The sequence below is a fragment of the Salvia miltiorrhiza genome, chromosome 1 (genome assembly GCF_028751815.1).
Source record: "Salvia miltiorrhiza cultivar Shanhuang (shh) chromosome 1, IMPLAD_Smil_shh, whole genome shotgun sequence".
Lineage (NCBI taxonomy): Eukaryota > Viridiplantae > Streptophyta > Magnoliopsida > Lamiales > Lamiaceae > Salvia > Salvia miltiorrhiza.
In genome coordinates this window covers 34,394,046-34,407,914 of record NC_080387.1, presented here as the reverse complement: position 1 = coordinate 34,407,914, position 13,869 = coordinate 34,394,046, and the positions used below count along the sequence as shown (strand labels likewise).

General features: G+C 40.5%; 2 protein-coding genes across 6 annotated transcripts; one reads left to right on the top strand and one right to left on the bottom strand.

Annotated features, from left to right (window-relative positions):
- Positions 1-4,961: 4,961 nt before the first annotated feature.
- Positions 4,962-7,352, bottom strand: LOC131021855 (NAC domain-containing protein 40-like). Of its 5 annotated transcripts, none has more exons than XM_057951204.1 (5): positions 7,137-7,352; positions 6,836-7,044; positions 5,966-6,219; positions 5,657-5,890; positions 4,962-5,562 (listed from the first exon to the last, which is right to left on the bottom strand). In XM_057951204.1, exons 2-5 carry the CDS (start codon positions 7,005-7,007, stop codon positions 5,221-5,223), a joined length of 1,002 nt encoding a protein of 333 aa, XP_057807187.1. In that variant the 5' UTR covers positions 7,008-7,044; positions 7,137-7,352; the 3' UTR covers positions 4,962-5,220. The 5 variants fall into 5 exon arrangements, with proteins under 5 accessions (XP_057807187.1, XP_057807174.1, XP_057807179.1 ...); XM_057951191.1 differs by having other exon boundaries at positions 5,639-5,890; positions 7,137-7,346; XM_057951196.1 differs by having other exon boundaries at positions 5,639-5,890; positions 6,836-7,032; positions 7,137-7,346.
- A 3,162-nt stretch (positions 7,353-10,514) lies between these two features.
- LOC131006886 (putative late blight resistance protein homolog R1C-3) lies at positions 10,515-12,313 on the top strand. Its single transcript, XM_057934035.1, has one exon. The coding sequence runs from the start codon at positions 10,727-10,729 to the stop codon at positions 12,311-12,313; it is 1,587 nt and encodes a 528-aa protein (XP_057790018.1). The 5' UTR covers positions 10,515-10,726.
- Positions 12,314-13,869: the final 1,556 nt, after the last annotated feature.

Here is a 13,869-nt window from a genome sequence, read left to right as displayed (position 1 = left end):
AGAAATCATCATCACAACATAGAGTCCAAGACCTTTGATCTCTAGCTAGCCATCCAGTCAAAGGAACCACCCAGCTTGGAACAATCAACGAGATAACCACAATTGCTAGAAATCAGTACGACCCAAATCTAATGAATTCCAACTTGCTTCGACTTCAATTATTGTGTTTGGACAATTCAGAGCCAACAACTCTACAATTAGAAGATTTTGATTGGTAAAAATACTCCCAAGTCGACATGTTGCATGAAACTATATAATCAGTTAGCACTCCAAGGTGGGACACAACTCGCCCAAGTCAAACGCAAATGACAAGTTGGCTAATATCAGTCGATTCCAACTCGGACAACCAAACGAAATCAAAGTCCAGCCTGGCCTTGTTCAAATACAATAAATTTTCCAACATTGGGTCCAGGCTGGTGCAACAAAATGAAGACAAAAGAAAAAAAAAATAGCTGCAACTTCAGCAAATTCAGATGCTACACAACTATTGCACTATTTTCAAATTACATACAGAAATTGGAGACCTCGGTAAGGCACGGTGCCAATAAATGAACAACGAAATGTAAAAACAAGCAAAGTCAATTGTATGCTTGTCCATCGCCAGCCTCTGTAGATTACAGCAAAGAACCACTGGATTCAACCCCCTAGCTCGGCCTCACCCCTCTCTCTCGACTCTCTCTCCATCTCAGTTACCACCGCCGTCAATCGAGCGACGGCGCCAACTCCAAACCTCAGATCCCCAACTTTGAAACAACCAAACAAACTTCTTCTCCTTCGATTATCCGACGAAAGGCGACGCCTCCGACCACCAGTCACCCAACAGCCCCCAGGCTGCCTGAAAAACCCTAGGCGCACCTAACGCCGCCAAACTTCTCTCCTGCTGGCCAAAACCCGAACCGCGCCGTCCGACCGTGAGAACGGCGGGGACGGTCGTCGACTGCTCGATGGGAAAGACGAAACGAGAGAGAGATCTAAGATGAAAAATGAAATATCCCCATTTTCTTTTCTTTTGGACCAGACGGAGAAACCAAGAAAGAGAACTCCTTTCCTTCAAATTTTCGAAACCAGGCTGAAGCAATTAGTTGTCTCGATAAATGAGCCAGGCTGCAGTAAATAGAACCATTTGCCTATTTTCGACTGAACAAATTTCGACTGGAGCAATCAGGTTACGAATTTCGACTAAACAAAGTCAGGCTGGAGTTGAGACAAATTGCAAAATTGAATTCAATATATGGCATACAAGCTGGAGCAGTGAAATATTTCAACAAATAAGCCAGGTTGGAGCAAAAATGTAAAGGGTCGAAACTCCAGACTGGAAGCAACTGAGTATTTCGACAAACCAGCCAGGCTGGAGCAATTAAAAATTTGACTATTTCAAAATAAGTCTGGTTGGAGTAAAACATGAAAAGGTTCGAAACTCCAAGATGGAAGCAGTTGAGTATTTCGACACACCAGCCAGGCTGGAGCAATTAAAAATTTGCCTATTTCAAAATTTCAAGCCAATAAATACTTACCTATTGAAAATTAAGGTTCGAAACTCCAAACTGGAAGCAGCCGAGTATTTCGACAAACCAGCCAGGCTGGAACAATTAAAGGCTGGAGCAGTTAAAAATTTGCCTATTTCAAAATTCCAAGCCGAAAGCTACTTACCTATTTCAAGTTATCAAGCTCCAAATTTCAAAAGAACAAGGGGAAAAGAAACCCCCAAGCTGGTGAAGCGCTCCAAAGCTCTACAAGTTGTATTTCAAAAAAAATAAACTTCAAGATTGATCAATCACTCCAAGCTTATGAAGTACCAAATCCCACGTTGGCAAACCGATCCAACTTGACTCACATATTTACAAGCTGGCATTTAAAAATCCGAACTTGTCCACGCCGTCTACTTTGAAAGACTGATGTGAAACATCATTTTGAAAGACTGACGTGAATTTTTCTACAAACCGATTGGTTATACCAACTGAGACAACCCGACGTTCCGAGACATTCACCTCTACGGAATAGCTATAATGACTCTCCAATTAGAAAATTCTAATTGTAGAGTGGGGGGCTAACTGTAGTGGGCAAAATTCGTCAACATGACCCGTATCCAATCAGCACTCCAGGCTGGCTCAGCAAGCCAAGCAACCTGGTCAATCCAACCTAATTAATCTTTCAAGTTGGACCAATGAGCTAAACAGCCCGGTCAATCCGGTCAATCCAGCCCGACAAACTTCAAGTCCAACTTGTCTCAATAGTCCGGTTGGATAAATCGCACTTGGCCCAAACCCATCAAGTTAGCTCGCCAATCTGGCACGACCCTAAGAGGCCCAGTCTGTCAAGCATATTGGTCCATCTAGCCCAAGAAGCTATAGATCAACTTGAATCGATAACCAGGCTGGAGGTATCACATCCGGCCCAAGGGTTACCGCCCACCTTGTTGACGAAGTCACATGACCTAGCCATCAACTCTAAAAAATATCTTTCGCCAAGCTAACACAGTCAAAGGATAAATCTTTATGATCCCGTCCAAATCGCAACAACTTGGAAGTGGAAAGCGTGGACGGATAAGGTCAGCTTGTAAAACCCTAGCGGCTGGCTGCCCTTTATATAGACAGACTGACTAGGTTACAAAGGACACGACAAAATCCCACTTGCTCTCTACTCTTTGAATTCTCTCTACTCCGCCGCCTAGCCAACTTGGCCTATCTCCGCCTCCCATATTCCATTATCACAACACACTGTCACCGTTTCCACCCTCCGACGCCGCTTACAGCCTGGAGTCACCACATACTCCAGCCTGCCTTTCTCTCTATTTCAATTCGCTTATCATTCTATTTTGCTATTCCGATACTGACTTGGGCGTCGGAGGCTCTACGGTCGACACCCCCACCCGGTGCTCAACCTAGGGCTCTTACGTGTTCTTGTGTTGACAGGTTGCTAATGCCCAATCTATCCGGACGTGCAGACGTCAACCTCAATTGTAGATTTTAGCCTCTACACTAATTATAGCCCTTGATCCTTGCAATCTAACGGTTATGATCTAAAACATTAGTCAAGCTTAATTTTTCTCTAAAAGGTTTGTTTGGTCATTTCCTCATTTTGTGTAACCGTGACTTTCCTAATTTCATGGAACAACATATCTCTTATTTATGGAATTTTGGATTTCAACCATATCATGCACTCACTCACTAACACACATCCAAAGATTTGGAATTTACTCCCTTCGTCCCTGAAATAAGTTCTTCTTTTTCCTTTTTGGGATGTCCCCCAAATAAGTTCATCTTCCTTTCTTTCCATTTTTGGACAACTACCCCACCACTAATAATACTTTATTTATTTTTACTTTTCACTTTTTCACCACTCCCAATACAAATTATAACACTTTTTCACCTTTTCACCACTCCCAATACTAATTATAACATATTTTTCTCCACTATTAATACACTTAACCTCTTTTTCTTAAAACTCGTGCTGTCCCCAAAGAGGAACTTATTTTGGGGACGGAGGGAGTATCTTTTTTCACAATTCACGCTGGAACATCTTATACAAATTTTATTATTCAGATTTTTTTATTGCTCATTAATCGTTGATGGCTGGTGGGGAAGGACGGCAAAGTGCGAAAGTTAGGGGAGACGCGGCGAGGAAGAGAGGTGCACTGAGCGCGGTGTAGGGATGCTGACGGTGTGAATGGCAGACGGAGACACGGTGGCTGGAGGCGGACGGCGATTGGGTAAAATGCCGGCTGTAGTGGATAATGGTCGTCCTAAGGGTGGTTATGGCGGCTGTTATGGCAGGGATCGTCTCTATGAGATAAGCAGCGATGCTTCCGAGGTTGACGGGAGGACTTAGTCGTTTAGCAGTTACTTAATTGCTATATGTGATGGTTGTTTAATTTTTTCATTCGTGTGGTTTGTTGTTCATCATGGGTGTTGTATTGTTCATTCCTCATTTTTGCTAAAGCTTTTATTAATGTACGGAGTATGTTATAGACAATATGTTTGCAAGAAAAAAATGGTTGTGAACAAGGGCCGATTTCCCGTGAATAACACCAATAACAACATGAATTATATATCTTTTCATTTTACAGATTGTTCATATTTTACTAACAAGAGTATTCATATAAATTTACCTTTCTTATTATCCAAAACACATAAATCATACCAACAACATACCAAAATACCAAAAAGATTACAATTTTATTTTGTTCATGACCCACAGTGCCACACTATATATATCCCAAAATTATTGGTACCACACACCTAAAAAAATGACAAAAAGACAATTCTCATTATTCACGTTTTTTCAAATATTGTTCATGAGTTATGTTAATTGTTACTGGCGTTGAATTTTTTTTTCTTTCAGTTTTTTAGTTTGTTGTGGTATGTGGTTCATCGTGGATGTTGTTTTTCTGAACTCGTTGTTATTGTTTAAAGCATTTACTGTATGTTATAAATCATATGTTTTTAGGAAAAGAAATGATAAGTTGAGATGGAATATTGTTCATTGATTTTTTTGAAATTATTCATGAATCACACCAGATTATTCATTAATCATCGACCAACTAATTTAGAAAAATCACTCGAAATTTAAGATAAACAATCTAAAAAATTACAGAGTTCATCAAACTTTTGAATTTGTTCTTGAATCCCACATGAACATTTTTTTTCTTGATAGAATTATGAGTAAATAATATATGTGGAGCATATAAAATTGTAAGAATTATATGTGGAGCAGTGTCTAAAAATAAGGTATGCATAATTTTAGGGGCCTCACCAAAACAGAATGGTATGCATAATTTTGGAGGATGGAGGGAGTATCATATAATTTAAATAATAATTTAAAATAATCTTCCCTCGAATTTCGAAGGGGTTACGCAGCCTAATAATGATATCATATATGACTATACATAAAATAAATATTGATAAATAAAACACGAGTTTGCATGAAAGAAACGACGCTCTACCAGTTTACCGATTCTGTCAAGAAACTGCACATTTTCAGCTTAAATTAATGTGTTTAATCATCTCAGCTTATCGCATGGCGTGCATGGATACTACGGAGAATACAGCATGAAAAATATATCTCTACCAAGCATATGTGCAAAACTACCCAACCAATTCTCAACATAAACTATATAGATTCACACCATCATAACATATACGATCTCACTTTTTTACATTTCAAAACTTGATCACAAATTCTTGATCAAACATTGAGGTGAAGATGAGCATACCAAGACAGTCAGCTAGACGATCCGCGGATGTAGAGGAGCAATATCAAGACAGAGATTAACACGACAGCAACGAGGAACACGATCCTTGTTGATTTCTCGATTAGGTTCGAATCTCTAGCATTCTCAATACTTATCTCCCGAGCACTCGTCTGCTTTTCCAATTCATATATCCCAAAATGCTCCCTCCCATTCCCATAAGATTCCATCCTGTGGCGTCTGAGCCTCAGACGTCGATTTGCTGTCCCCTGGGAAGGGAGCTTCTGTCTTATAGGCCTAGGATTCTCGCTCAACGAGGAATCATCGAGCTTGATTATGTCGTCTTTCATTATGTCAGCATAACAATCATCTTCCTACAATCATATCATCAAATTAGTCACTCTCTGATTTCATTTTAACAAAAACAGAGACATATACTTTGATGCAAACCTCGTTGAGGCTGCTTACAGGGTGAGAGGATTCGTTCGTGACTTTCTCTTCCGACTCAGAGCCCGTGTCGAGCTGTTCCACCGAGTGGGAGTTGTGGCTGCTGCTGCAATCCTTGGAACAGCTACCAGCAGTCTTTGCCCCATCCACAAGCCCAGATACAGATGGTGCACTGTTTTCGACTGCCCCTTCCCCTACGGAATCGTTCAAATGGAACTCCCTGTTCTTCCGCAGGCGACACACCACCATAGCATCCTACATTCAACAAACAATCAATTAGATGGTTTTTGATAAGATGATGAGAAATGAGAAGATGAAAGTGGTGATCACCTGGGATTTCTCACTCGTGGTATACTCGTGCATTATCCACTCCGTCCTCTGCCCTTTAGGCGCCCGACCCATGTGGAACACGAGAGTCCTCTTCGTGCCAATCTGGGTCGAGCCGGACTTCACGCTGCGCTCCTTCCCTGTAGCCTTCCAGTAACCGGACACGGTTGCCCTTTTACTCTGAGACCCGTTCGGATACTTCCTTCCGCGAGGCGAGAAGAAGAACCACTCGTTGTCCGATTGTATCACTGATTGACCTGTGCTTTCATTTCAATCAACAACCAATCAATACAATGCTAATGCTGTTCACATACATATCCTAATTCATTCTTCACATCACATTACTAAAAACTTGGAGAAATTTAGGGATAATTGCGTTCAAATATACGAAATTTTACCAAATTCTAACCTTTCACACCAACTAAAAAGGCTGCCTCCAAATACATAAGCTTTCAATTTTTCACGAATTAATGTGTGGTGACTTAGTTAAAGTGGCATATTAATATCATCATAACTAATTGAAAAGGAATGATAGGCATCCAACAATGTCGTTTAAGACAGAAAAAATTTACATGGTGAAAGTTTGTGTATTTAGACGCAATCACCCATAAATTTGTATGCAATGATCACAAAGAAGGCGCAGAAGCATAAAACACAAGTTCAAAATACCAAGAAATAACAAACCGTGTAAAAACCCAACTTAATTTTTGATTAACCATAGTCAGGTCAGTCACAAAATGTATTCCTAATTAACATGTTTATACAAATGCTAGACAAGTATGTATGTGAAGGCGCATTGATGAAATAAAATAGGAAAGTATAGTGTATAGAGCGAAAAGATTAAATGGAAGAAGAATGGGAATGAAAGTAAACCTGGTAAATCCCAAGGTTCATGTCTGCAAATATCAACTTCAGGGATGACTTCGACGCCGTCGTCGGAGCCGTGCAGCTTCCTCTTGAGATAATACTGAATGAGCTCCTCGTCGGTGGGGGAGAAGCGGAAGCCGGGAAACATGGAAGAAGCTTCGGCTATGGAGATTTCCATGGAACAAATTGATCTGTCGTTGTCGCTGATATTACAGCTGCCCATTATTTTATTTTAATTGTAATTAAAGAAGGGAAAATCCCCTGTTTTGGAATATGTTAGAAGTTAGAATAGGGGCAAGGAACGAACCCGATGCTGATACACCCAAACAAGTTGCTTTTCTTCTTCTTTGTTGAGAGAGACGAGTGGAGCGTGAAGTTCACGTGAGCCCACGTGGGCGTGGCTTCTGAGCTCTACTTGTTTCGCATGCAACTGCTCCACCTCAGCTCAGATCACCTGTCGCCTACTGGATTCAGCCCTCATCTCTTCCGCCGCACATATCTGCCTCCAATTCGATAATAACTTCCACATTTCATCTACCATTTTTTTTTTTTTTTTCTCTTCTTTTTTTTCCCTTCTCAATTATTTTATGCTTTAATTTAATTTTAAAGTTTATTACAATTCAATTAAAATATATGTATATTACTTTTTGTATTTTTATTTTTATTTTCTTTTTATCAATTAATAATTCATTATTAATATAACAGTGATAATCCAGTAAAGAGTATAATTTTTTAAAACTTTAATGAGTTGTTAGAGTTTTATTAATAATTTTCAATTATAGTTTATCAATTAAAAAATTATTAATAATAATTAGAATTCAATTACTCCACTGAAATGGCCATGTACCGTTTATTGGAATGCATCGAAATGTGTAATAATGATAAATTTGACATTATTAGGATCATGTAATATAGTACTAGCCCTTACTAGAATAGGGAATAAAATTCATTGTGAACTAAGTTACATGGCCCAAACCTAACCCCACTGACCCGATTAATCTTCCAACCCTTAACCCGTTTCAAGACAATTTCATTCCACCATCCACCACTTGGTAGAAATCTCTGGACTAAAAACAGAAATGGAAAAAAAGTAATTAGTTACGTTGCCATTTCACATGAGCTCAGTGTCCAAGTCATCATCGGTTGCTATGAACAGTCAAATTCTGAGTAGAGGAGAAGCTGAGACATGGCTCTGGTTTCTAATCCTGCTGTTGACGCCGAGGTGGACATGGGGGCTGACGCCTCCGCCCCCACCGTCTTTTACGACACCCCTGCCACTCGTGCCTCTTGGTTAGTTCCCTTTTGTTGAAAATAAGAATCAATAGTCAAAAGTATTAAAATCAATTCAAAGATGATTAGATCTTTGAATTGAATATAAGAGTGTGTATATTTGATTTTAAGAAGATTTTGTAAGACTTTTTATCCATCCTTATACTATATAAGGATGCATTGTAATCAAGGAAAAGTAAGCAATACAACAACAATTATCTTGCTTCTCTTTATTCTCTGCATTATGATAATAACATGTTCTAACATGGTATCAGAGCAGGTTTAATCCTTGGAACTCAGAAAAAAAATTCCTCATTGTTCCATTACTTTCCTACTTAAAATGCTAAATATTTCCCTCACAACCGTCTCAAAGGCGCAGCCACTCCGCGTGGTCATGAAGGAAGAGCAGCCGGATACGGCGGACGAGAAGCCGACTCCGCCGCCACTGGTAGTATCGCAGCCACCGGTGAAGAGATCGTCGACGAAAGACCGCCACACGAAAGTCGAGGGGCGCGGCCACAGAATCCGAATACCGGCGACGTGCGCCGCCAGAGTCTTCCAGCTCACGCGAGAGCTCGGCCACAAGTCCGGCGGCGAAACCATCCGTTGGTTGCTCGAGAAGGCCGAGCCGGCAATCATCGCCGCCACCGGCACTGGAACCGTCCCCGCCATTGCCATGTCAGTCAACGGCACGCTGAAAATCCCCACCAAAGGAAAAATGGCGAGCGGAAGTGGAGACAGACAGGAGCAGATCGGCGCGGCGACGTTGGCCGCGAGAGCAGGGGCGGTGGCCTTGGACTGGTCGCCGGAGTTTGGGCAGAATGGAGGAGGCCGATTTGAGGAGGTGACTGGCGTGAATGGGGGAGGAGAGAATGAGGGAAGCGCCTACTCTCAAGATTCAGGTATAGGGTTTGGTGTTTTTACACCAAACCCTCCTAATTTCGCCTATTTCCATAAAGAACCCCATGCCTTGCCCATAAGTTCCCCAAATTCTCATTTATTACAAATGCCTCCCTTAAGTTGTTCTAAACTGCAAATATCACCCCATGTTATAAAATCTGCCATTCTAGATTCCCACAAATTACATAAGTACCCTAGTTTTCTACACAATACTAAAAACACCTCTCAATCATGTAGAAAGTCATCAAATACTTCCGCTGCATATCAAATCTCTAGTGATAAACAGAATAGAGATAAAAAGTGGATTTTTGACTGTGGGGCTACTGATACTATGACTTTTGAGAAAACTGATATTCTTGAGTCGTCACCATCATACCGAACACATGTTCAAACTGCAAACGGTGACCTGACCCGTGTTAAAGGAGCCGGAACTATAGAAATCTCCCCTACTCTTCGTCTTCCAAACTGTCTATATGTTCCCTCTCTTTCTCATAAACTCTTGTCTATTAGCCATGTTACAAAAGAACTCAATTGTACCATGATCATGCATCCTCACTTCTGTCTTCTTCAGGATATCAGGACGGGGGAGATTATTGGGCGTGGCACTGAGCGTGATGGATTGTATTATGTGGATGAGATTGCTCAACAAGGCAAGGCGATGCTGGCTCACGGGACTGCTAACCGGGAAGCTTGGCTTTGGCATCGTCGGTTAGGGCATCCATCCACGGGGTATCTTAAAATTTTGTTTCCCGAGTTAGTAAAAAATGAGTCATTATCATGTGAAACTTGTGTTTTGGCTAAGAGCCACAGACAGTCTTTTAAACCCAATAATTCTTGTGTTGACTCTATTTTTTCCTTAGTACATTCTGATGTTTGGGGACCGTCTCCTGTTTCGGGGGGTCAAGGTTTTAAGTATTTCCTATTTTTTATTGATGACTGTACTAGGATGACGTGGGTATACTTTCTCAAACATAAGTCTGAAGTTTTTGAAAAATTTACCCATTTTTTTGCCCTGGTTCAAACTCAATTTCAAAAACATATTCAGACCCTTAGAACCGATAATGGGGGGGAATTTGTTAATCATTCTATGCAGAATTTTTGTCAACAAAAAGGGATAATCCATCAAACCACTTGCCCTCATACCCCCGAACAAAACGGTGTTGCTGAACGAAAAAATAGAATCCTTCTTGAAATGACCCGGGCTATGATGATTGAATCTAAAGTGCCCACTCACTTCTGGCCTGAAGCTGTTGCCACTTCAGTCTATCTCATAAATCGTCAATAAGAATCAATAGTCAAAAGTATTAAAATCAATTCAAAGATTAGATCTTTGAATTGAATATAAGAGTGTGTATATTTGATTTTAAGAAGATTTTGTAAGACTTTTTATCCATCCTTATACTATATAAGGATGCATTGTAATCAAGGAAAAGTAAGCAATACAACAACAATTATCTTGCTTCTCTTTATTCTCTGCATTATGATAATAACATGTTCTAACACCTTTTACGACATTTTAGAAATATGCACAAATAATACGAAAATTAGTTGCTTGCATGTGCAGGTTCAATGCATAGATCTCAATGAATAAAATATTTGAACTTGAAAATATGTAATTAATTAAGCATGGATTCACACCATATAGCCTATCTCATGTCAGATCAAAAATTCAACTCTTCATCATAAGATCAAGTCAATTTATTCAAAAAAATATATCAGAGGTTAAAGATGGCGGCTTATGCATCTCTAGTTTCTTTGTTGAATACTATGGAGCAGATCCAGACTCATCCTCTCCTCTCTACTTGTTTCGACAAGTACCAGAATGAATCTCTTCGCACAAAGGTTGATTTCTTTCTGGATTTTGTAGAGAATTATTCAGATGCAGGCAGCAGAGAAGCAGACGATTTGCTGAGGCGAATTGCATTCGTGGCTCATGCGGCTGAAGATATAACCGAATGCGAAGCAACAGATCGAGTTCGTGCTGTTTCCACTAAAAAACGTCTCCAGATGTTGCTCCATCTGCAGAGAATAATCGACGGCATGTTTTCAATCGAGGAAAAGGTAATCAAGTTTAAAGAAGAAACGGGGTGCATAAACCGGCAGCCCTCGTATTCGACGTCATCAGCTGCATCTGTGAAGACTGCAGCTATGGTGGGATTCGACGGCTACTTGGTGCAACTCTTGGATCAGCTCACTGGACAGCCTCCTGAGCGGCGGATAATCTCAATCGTCGGAATGGGAGGGATAGGTAAGACCACTCTCGCTAGAAACATGTATGAAAATCGACTTACTGTTCAACATTTTGATGTTCGTGCCTGGGTTACTGTGTCGCAAGATTACAATGCTAGAGAAATTCTTAAAGAAGCACTTTCTTGCCTAGGAGGATTGAGTAGTAATATTGGTGAGGATCAATTAGGCGAAGAGTTGCATAAAACTTTATATGGTAGGAGGTATCTCATTATACTGGATGATGTGTGGAGCGTTGAGGTTTGGGATAGGATGAATTTTTACTTCCCAGAAAATAATAATGGAAGCCGAATTGTGGTAACAACTAGGCTATCGGAGGTGGTGGATTATTTTAGCTCCTCTGCAGTAGCATTGAGCTTTCTTGATGACAGTAAAAGTTGGGAGCTTTTCTGTGAGAAGACATTTCCACGGGAAAGCTGCCCTCTTGAACTGGAAGACATCGGAAAGAAGATTGTTAACAAGTGCAAAGGACTCCCACTCGCGATCGTCGTGATTGGAGGCCTTCTTGGAAAATCATCTAGGACACAAGAATACTGGGAGAAGATTGGAGATGATATAAGCTTGATTTTGAATTCAAGAGAGGGAAACAAAGTGTTGAGCATATTATATCTGAGTTATAAGCACTTGCCTGCGTGTCTGAAATCATGTTTCCTTTACCTGGGATTGTTTCCGGAAGACTATGATATCCGTGTGTTCGAACTCATTAAACTCTGGGTTGCTGAAGGCTTTATAAAACCAAACACACACCAAAGTTTGGAAGAAATCGCGGAGGGATACGTAAAGGAGCTCATCGACAGGAGTCTCCTTTTAGTTCGTGGGTTCAGACCACACAAGAGGTTCGAAACATGTTCTGTTCATGATCTTGTAAGAGACTTGAGCATCAAGATTGCTGCAAAAGAGGACTTTGTTTGTGTGCAACGAGACGAAGATGGGCGGCGTCACTTCACTGTTGATGAAAGAACTTCAAGCTTTTACCGCCAAAACAATAGCTCTGGTTTCATGCTGCAGCCGCCATCACTTGTCCATCCTCAGATATTCACCGCCAAGTGTTATTTGATGACTACATAGATGAAGGACTTGGGTGCAAATATGAGAAGTGCAAGGAGTTAGCTGGAAATAAAGCAAGGAAGAAGAAATTCTGTTATAACAGAATTCAGTTCAACCGAGCCTACTTCAGCTTTATTTCCTGTTCACGTTTCTAGTTAGTTTTCTCTCAATTCTTGTATATATATTCTCTGAAGATAAGAGAATAGGTTTAAGAGTTTTCTCAGCTGAATAGAGGTCAAGAAGTGTATATGCAGTAGCTTTGAAGTTAGCTTGTTAGGCTGTGTTTTCTTGGTCTTGTTGCTGAGTGTGGAGTCTGTAATCTCTCCTTCTTGTTCATAGTGGAAATTCTTGGTTGTGTGTCCGTGGATGTAGATCTTTCCAGATCGAACCACGTAATTCCTGAGTCTCTTTCCTTTATAGTATTTTCATAGCTTTACAAATCGTGTGAGCTTTGTATTGAGAGAGTATTGAGAGAGGTGTGGCTACTGTTCCATTGCTGCGATCTGTGTTCGTGAGTTTTTGGAAGCTGCTGCGCAACAAGTGGCGCCGTCTGTGGGAAACGATTTCCTACGGTAAAGGAGAGTGCTCGCAGAGGAAGAATCAAACCAAGATTGATAGAGAGAAGATAATCCATCTGTTCTTGGAAGAATGGCGATGTCTAAGTTCGATATTGAGAAATTTACTGGAAAGAACGATTTCTCCCTATGGCGCCTCAAGATGAAAGCTATACTGACTCATCAAGGATTGATTGGTGCCATAGATAAAAGTCAGATCTCAAAGAAAGAGAGTGAAGATAAAGATCTTCTTCAAGAAATGCTACGGAAAGCACACTGCACTATTATACTCTGTCTTGGAGACAAAGTATTGAGAGATGTTTCAAAAGAAACTACTGCAGCTGGAGTTTGGGAGAAACTAGAGAGTTTGTACATGACAAAATCTCTAGCAAACCGCCTGTACGTGAAGAGGAAGCTTTACTCCTTCAAGATTTTTGATGACAAGAACATCTTAGATCAGCTAGATGAGTTTAACAAAACTCTGGATGATCTAGCCGATATAGATGTAAAGCTTGAAGATGAAGATCAGGCAATCATGCTGATAAGTGCCTTGCCAAAATCCTATGACAATATGAAGGATGCTTTGGTGTATGGCAGGCAAACTACCATCACACTTGAAGAAGTGGTGACTGCAATTAGGAGTAAAGAACTCTAAAAGGCTGCAGATTCAAAGTCAGAAGCACCAAATGAAAGTTTGAATGTTAAAGGCAAATTCTCAGAAAGGAAAAACCAAGAAACCATGGAAAGAGAAAGCAAAGTCAGGCCCTCAATCAAAGTCCAAAGATGAAGATGGAAAAGAGACCAGAAAGTGTCACTACTGTCAAAAACCAGGCCACATCAGAAAAGATTGCTTCAGTTGGAAGAAGAAGCAAGCTCAGAAATCATCCACTCCAGACACTGCTGATGTTGCTGAGCAATATCAAGAAGCAGAAGCCTTGAATATAATTTCAAGCTCAAATGAAACTGAGTGGATACTAGATTCTGGTTGTACTTTTCATATGTGTCCAACTAAATCTTGGTTTG

Coding starts and splice junctions, on each gene's coding strand:
- LOC131021855 (XM_057951179.1), bottom strand. CDS start 7,052: ATGGGCAGCTGTAATATCAGCGACAACGACAGATCAATTTGTTCCATG. Junction 6,220..6,835: donor TGAACCTTGGGATTTACCAG/GTTTACTTTCAT, acceptor ATGAAAGCACAG/GTCAATCAGTGATACAATCG. Junction 5,563..5,638: donor CTGTAAGCAGCCTCAACGAG/GTTTGCATCAAA, acceptor ATATGATTGTAG/GAAGATGATTGTTATGCTGA.
- LOC131006886 (XM_057934035.1), top strand. CDS start 10,727: ATGGCGGCTTATGCATCTCTAGTTTCTTTGTTGAATACTATGGAGCAG.